General features: G+C 36.3%; 1 protein-coding gene across 1 annotated transcript; it reads right to left on the bottom strand.

Annotated features, from left to right (window-relative positions):
• Positions 1-453: 453 nt before the first annotated feature.
• Positions 454-4266, bottom strand: LOC102799641 (microfibril-associated glycoprotein 4-like). Its single transcript, XM_087842498.1, has 5 exons — positions 4207-4266; positions 2358-2555; positions 1880-1976; positions 1542-1709; positions 454-1064 (listed from the first exon to the last, which is right to left on the bottom strand). The coding sequence occupies exons 1-5, from the start codon at positions 4213-4215 to the stop codon at positions 793-795; spliced, it is 744 nt and encodes a 247-aa protein (XP_087698624.1). The 5' UTR covers positions 4216-4266; the 3' UTR covers positions 454-792.
• Between the last annotated feature and the right edge of the window lie 3190 nt (positions 4267-7456).

Raw genomic sequence — 7456 nt, 5'->3', positions numbered from 1 at the left:
CACTTGGGAATATTAATAAATATTGCTAATATAATATTTAATATCTGTCTAACTGGGTTATCTTTGGCAGATTCAACTAAAAATTGGGAACATATAATGTGCTTTGTGAGAGGCCGCTACTAATAGTAAGTAAATGAAAATGGTCAAGTACAAGATATGGCCTTTAAATGAGTGTGAAAACAGCAAATATCAAAATAAGAATTAAAAAACCATCAGAAAGCTATCGACGAACATGCTAGCATTATCCCCGTTAGCTAGTTAGCCAGATGAAATTAGCTTTAAGCTCAAAGCTCTGCTTCCCCTGATGTTAGTCTCCTGGCAAGCATGTAGACTCTTTGAAAAATGACAGAAGTCAAGAACAGAGATAGTTAAAAAAAAAAAAAAACATTTATTATATTTATGAAAGAGCTAGCACAATGAAAATGCCTCTTAGAGGATAGAGAGAAAGTCCTGTAGCGCTAGTATCGATCAGATGCCATTACCAGTGTTAGTATCAATACTACTGATATTTGGGTCGATATGTTATTAAATAACATAATATTGTAATAAGAAATTTCAAAAATAGATGTATGCAGATTTAAACTATTATTACAGTTTGTATTTTTGAAACAAGGCACTAAACTAAAAAAAAAATAAAATAAATGGGTGTTTTAACTGTTTCTTTATTGCTTGTAAATTAAATTCAGCAAGAACAACTTCGGTGTTAGAGATGGTGTCCCCACACATCCCAGCTCTTCTCGTGCGATGGACGATGGGTATTATCATAATCTTGTTTATCTTTAGAAAATCAGGTTAATTTCTGCATGAACACTTAGGTCTTAATCGAATTTTCATGGCAATGGTCTTGAGGGAGTAGTTCCAGCCCTTCCATGTTTGCCAAATCACGTGGACGTTATCATACCCAATGGCACCATGAGGCGCATACATGCCGTTTGGGTTAGTGATGTGACACTGATTGTACCAGAACCCACCCAAATAATGCTGAGCGCAGTTTTTATCCCACAGATCCTGATCTTTGTCGTAGGTGGTGAACTTCATGGAGTTGTGTTCAGATAAACTGTCCCCTAGAAGAAGAAAACAGGGGAAAGATGTGAGTGCAGTTAAGACTAAGAAGGTTCTATGGTCTTTTTTTTTACTTTTCTCACACGGGTTTGTATTTGTTATTTGGCTTTTTGTGTTTGACAGGAGTAGTTAATTTACTTGGCGGTAATATGTAGAGGAAAATAGTTTGGAACTTTTCCTCAGCCTTTATTTTCAGCAGTTAATTCCTAATTATTATCTTAACAATTGTCTCTTTAGCTGTCCTTTCAAAGGAAGAGAATGACTCTTTACAGACCAAACACTGCACTTTGCAAACCATTAAGATAAAAAAAAAAAAAAACATTATTCAAATTAATAAGCTACACTGGCATATCTCTTTAATGGGATTTTTCCACTTAAACAAATTTTTAAAAATCAATATGTTCTTTCATTATTATAATTTTATTTTTGGTCAGGTTTAAAAATGATCCACAGTTTTTTGTGCCCGACACACTCCTCACCTGCTGCACCGCCAGTGAAGCTGCCCAGGTGAAGCTGATACCCAACAGTCTCAGACTCAATTGAGAAGGAGGAGTGCTGTGCAGACCTCCTTTCTCCGTTCCAGTCCTCCATGTCGACCCGCAGCTCGTTCTCCTTCCTCATAGTCAGCAGGAAGATGTTTTCCAGACCTGGAAAGACACACACACACAACCCTGTTTCACTTCGCATCGTGCACCAGCATCCTATTTCTGACACTGTTTCTTTCCCAGGCTCCATCATTTCATCTCGCCACACCAAGTTTAGATTAAAAGCAGCACAAGCGCCTTGTCTTTAATGCACTACTCCTTCCTGCACTCACCCAGCCAATATTCTCCAGCCACATTCCCAAACCCTGTCTTATAGTGCCTCCAGGGCCTGAAGAAGCTTTCAGTCCCATCGATCCTCCTCTGAAATACCTGAGAGGGAGAATACGAAACAAACCGAGACCTTTAATGTGTACTAACATGAAATGCTATATATTTATCTAACAAGATCTTGGATCACCTCTGTTTGGTTGTTTGTTTGTTTTTAAATCAGGTAATTTGAGGATTATTAGTTGGTCACATCTGCATTCTCCACTGATGCCAAAAACATATGTCACAATTAAAGATTTCATTTTTCATTTTTGCCCAGGTGCCACCACTCCAGAGGGTTTCATGAAATTCAGCTTGGTATTCTTGTGTAGAAAAGTACAAAAGTACATGTTTTATTCTGCAGCACGGTGACACCCCCCCCCCCCCCCCCCCAAAAAAAAGAAAAAAAAAATTGAAAATATGATGATAGGATTTGATACTGACAGTCCATCTCCCTCCATCAGTGTCCATGTCGCAGTAGACATGCAGGGGAGTAGTGGGACCTCCTGGGTAGATTTTGTAGACTCTACTGGAGCTTGTGTTGTCATTGCCATATATGTCATCACAGTCAATGGGAAGGTAAAACTGGGAGCTGGAGTGGACTGAGGCCACAAGAACGAGCAGAGCTACGAGGAATGTCTCCTAGAGGAGAGGAAAGGGATTATAGCACCTCCAGTATCTACACTTGTTTCCTGTACCCTAAAAATGTTTGTCTTATTTATAACGGAAAATCATGCAGATATTTTGTTCTTTTGGTCGCCTCTTAAAAATACTTCAATATAACAAAATTTATTTATAGAACATAATCTTTGTTTTCAGTTCACAATGTCTCTGATACAGAAGTGGACGTAACAAAGTACAATTACTTTGTAACAAAGTATAATTACTTTGTTACTGTACTTAAGTAGAATTTTCAGGTATCTGTACTTTATAATTACATTTTCAAAGCAGGCTCCTTACCTGTAGTTCACATGTATTATTTATAACGTTTACTCTCAGAGGTTAAAGTGGGCTGGAACGGGTGTAAGTTGTGATCGCAGTATTTCAGTGTAGAGCTAGCGCTACCGAAGAGGAGCAAGCAGTAACACTTTTTAAGTGTCAGGTAATTTCAAATGTTTCTATCAGCTCAACAAAGATCTGCAAACTGTTTGTGTATGCTGTTTGCTGCACAGTGTGCTGTTAGCTAAAGTCTAGCTGCTGTATTTTTTCATTTTTCTGTTGGATATGGAAGCAACATCACCATCTACAATGTAGACAACTTAAAAAAGTCAATTAAAAAAATTGAAAAAAAATAAATAAATAAAAAACATAACAGATGAGAGATGAGTGTATTCATCAAAATTAGTATTTCGATTGGAAAAACATTTGTATTCTCATGTATTTATATTATTTCATTATTATATTAATATACAGAAATATCTCCAGAGCTACCATTCAGTTACCTTTGCATAAGAATAGAATTGTCCTTCAAAGAGTTACTATTTGCTGTCTTGCTTTGAATATATTTCAGAGTCTGTACTTTTTCACTTGTACCTGAGAAAAGAAGATCCTTCAGTACTTACCAGCATTTACTGGTATATTTTTTAAACACATGTACCTGTACTTCTACTTGAGTAAGCAATGTGTGTAATTTTGCCACCTCTGCTCTGATACCACTAGTATCCAGCAGTGATGACATTTGGGGTTTCCCTGCAGGATGACTCTGATGTTTGCCATAAAGTTTTGCAATTATTTGTGTAACTTCTCTGGAGAACAGGGTGTTACACGGGCTTAGTGAAGCAAAATTTTATTCCCCCACATTTGTTCTGTGCATGCGTCACAGAGAGTGAGTTCACAGGTCAGGCGTCTGTAAACTGATGACAAGTTGTCAGCGGAACTGGGAGTGCCTGCTAATGGTTAACTAAAAACATCAGGTAACAGGATAAAGTCAACAGTAGAAAGAGATTACAGGCAGCACACGTAGGTTATCTGTTAGGATGAGGTAGTCTGGCATTTTTGCCTTTAATTCTCTTTTAAACTGAAACTGAGCTTATTTAGCAGATTATAACAAACCTGAGAGAAAATAATATATTTGTATTTTTTCTGGAGCCTGTTTAAACTGAACGTGTCTAATAAACAGTACAGTTATGTTATTTATATATTTGTACAATTACTTGAACAATTTTCACACAAGTCAATTAAACATATATCAATAACCTGTCAAACGCAGAATATACCATATCATCATATCATTTTAAATTTAACATTTTTTGGGGTGTGTGTGTCGTTAATGTGTAGCTTGCATTATTCTTACCTGCATCATCGTAATGTGGAGGTGGGTCTCCTGTTCAGGTCAGTCTATGGTAAAAGATCTCAGAGGGACAGTTTTAAATAGTCCAAGCAGGGTCTGTCTGTGGAGTCATGTGACATGAGCGTTTGTCTGTAGACACCCACAGTCTGATAAAATATACTGGCCAATTATTTTTACATACATATCTAACTCTGATTTCTTTACTTTTTTAATGAGACAAACCAAAACATTCTGGGTAGCACTTTTGTTTCAGCACAGCACAATTGTAACAAAGTGGTAATAGCACGGTAACAAGTTAGAATCAAGAAGGAAATAATGTGGAAATTTCTAAATTATTAATTAATTATTAGTAATAACATGGTAGGAACAGTGATTACAGTTGACTCCACTGAAATGTGGCCAGAAACTGGGGGTGATAATGTGAAAATAAAGATTTGGTAACAAGGCAAAACCAGTTAGTAATAGTAGCAACAATGCTGATGTTTTAGCATACTTGGATAGTATTACTATACTATAGTGCTTAAATTAATCCTTCCTTTGGCTCCCAGCATTCTGCTTTGCTTTAAATAAAAAATGTAAATATTATGTTTAATACTCTGAATTATTAAACAGATATTTGACATTATCAAATGAATATTCTGAAATGTATCCCTTATACTATGAAGACGTTACTAAGACCATTTGAAAATGTAGGAAGATAAAGATCCAAGGATTTTTACTGAATTTTGACTCTTTGCCCTGAAGATGCCCAGAGAGCCTTCTCTTTTACTCGCTGAAGGAAAAAAAACTCTTTTTATAGTGTAATTTGAAAAAATCGAGTCAAACAGGCATCCAATCAGCCTTGTGTGAAGTCTTTTAGCAATCAAAGCTACAAAGGAAGAAGGTTATTTATAAGTGAAAAATGGTTGTAAAACCCCGTGATGACAAACCTTCACTGTGCAGGCAAACAAAGGCAGAACTGAGAGCTTGTAAGTAAAAGTTTGGGGAAACCTAACTCCAACTTTTAAGACATTAAGATGAGCTTTCTTAATTGACTTCTGAATGCAAAGCAAATTTTCACCTCTGTGAAATTAAAAGTTAAGTTTTTACCAAGTGTTAATGTGAAAGTAACTAAGATTAGTGAGAAACAAAAAACAAAGTCACATTAGCTTTGTAGGAAACAGTTCCATCACTTTGGGATAAGATTTATTATCTATTATTATTTAACTAAAATATGTGAGTTCTGCTTTGTTAATAGCTTGAATTTTACTTTTGACTTAAAAAAAGTTTTCATTAAATTTTGAAACGGTCTGGCTCCTGCCTACCTGGCACATCTTCTGCACAAATCTCTCGGATCCTCTGACCGGTCATTTCTTGTTGTGAAGACTGAAGCACCCACGGGACGAGCGTTTCCTGTTGTGGTTACAAATAATGGAATGAATTGCCTCTCTATATTAAACTGGCTCCTACACTTGAGATTTTAAAATCCCTTTTGAAAACAAACATGTTCTCCACAGGATTAGTACCAGAGTTAGCTTCTACTCAGTTTTTTGACACTTAATAATCTTTTTTTTTTTTCAGACTTTTTTTAGTTTTATTTATTCTAAATTGCTCTAAAAATAAACTTGAATTGGACTGGATGCGCTGGCTCTTCTGTTGGACTCTTCTTTTCTCGGCTGTGATCTGTGCACAGCTTGACATTTGAGTCCATCATTCTCATGTTGATGTTTAGCGATGTTGTTGGATCTTGGGTATTTCATAAACAGTAGAGTGTGTCACATGTGGCTCAGCAGAGCATTGCTCATTAGTTTTATGTTTCAATTGACTAAAGGGAAAGGATCACAGACACAGGGACCTAATTTATTTTCCTTTGCAGAATTTCATGAGTAATTAAATCAACCTCAAACTGTTGAAACGTTTTCCTTCAGTTGTAAATCTGCTCCCTCGGCTTCTTTTCTCTTCGCTGGCAAGACGTTTCACTTCTGCCAAGCTCATCAGCAGGCTTCCAGGAGGATTGGGATTTACCTGAAGGACCTGGCAGCCGTTGATTTCCCCTGCGTCTGTTTCCTTATGTATAATACCAGTTTTGCCAACAGCTCAGTCGCTATCCCCCTAGTCGACTGTAGCTTTGGCGCCTCGGCCTTCCTCCTCATCACGTGTCCTAGTATCATGTTCCTGGTGTGCATCCTTGCTTACAGGTAGGCAGCAGTGTCACACTGTGTAAGTGTAAATGGTTTGTACTGGTCTGGGATTTTTCCTTCATATAAATAAAAAATACAAATTAATTAACAAATAAAATCCACATGATGAAAATGATAAAATAAACACACTTGATCAAATTCCATGTTATTATTAAGGTTTCTCAAGATTGTCAGCCTTTTTGGAATTCACATCCTGCAGACAGGATTTCTTTCCTGCTCCAAAGAGGCAAACCTGGCAACCTTTGATCTTCAACGTCATGATCTGAAGTCAGCTCACCTAATTCTGCAAAATCTTAACTTCCAGCATATCCCAGTCTCCCTGATCTGCTCCCCGAAGCAGTGACTGGTCACACAGAAACACCTGGTGCTTTATATACAGAATATCTACAGAACATCTGTCTCATCTACTTCACTGTCTGCAAGGTTTTCAGGACCCAGTTCAACCTGAGAATAATTTGTACAAATATATCTTCCAATCATACAATTCAAAATATATAAATCATCCATTCGTTTTCTTCTGCTTGTCTAATTCAAGTTTGCAGTGGGGCTGGAGCCTATTCCAGCTGTCATAGGGAGAAAGGCGAGTTACACCATGGTTTTAACAGCTGTTCAGTCTAATGCAAGGCTAACACACAGAGAGAAAGACAATCATTCACTCTCACAGTCATACCAGTTAGCTAAAAATGCATGTCTGTGGTAATATGGTAAAGAAATGTAATTTTTAAATGTATTATCAAACTTATCAACGTCATACCATAAACATTTATACATTATTCTTTCATTTACAATATTGTGGTTTCAAATACAGATAATGTAGTAATGCCAATAAATATCTCTTTATTTATAATAGTAAAGTAAAACAAATTAACTGCTTATAAAACAAAACAGTTTAACATTACATTAACAAACATTTCTAAAATATTTGCAAGAAACAGGATGTTAAAATTTCATGTAATATATTTCATGTAATGTACAGAAATAAATGTGAATATTAGTATTGCTCACATAGTCTTGTTATAGTGACAAAATGTAAATGTAGTAACCATCCTTAAAGACATCCATGCATCCAATGG

The sequence above is a fragment of the Neolamprologus brichardi genome, chromosome 6 (genome assembly GCF_056152115.1).
Source record: "Neolamprologus brichardi isolate AB-2024 chromosome 6, ASM5615211v1, whole genome shotgun sequence".
NCBI lineage: Eukaryota > Metazoa > Chordata > Actinopteri > Cichliformes > Cichlidae > Neolamprologus > Neolamprologus brichardi.
Note: the sequence above shows the minus strand (reverse complement) of the source record. Positions and strands in the feature narration are given on the sequence as shown.

Bases quoted from the DNA above. Each gene is read 5' to 3' on its own strand.
- LOC102799641 (XM_087842498.1), bottom strand. The intron at 1,977-2,357 runs GTCAGTATCAAA...TCTCCCTCTCAG, and splicing joins CTGATGGAGGGAGATGGACT to GTATTTCAGAGGAGGATCGA. The intron at 1,710-1,879 runs GTGAGTGCAGGA...GTGTCTTTCCAG, and splicing joins GGCTGGAGAATATTGGCTGG to GTCTGGAAAACATCTTCCTG.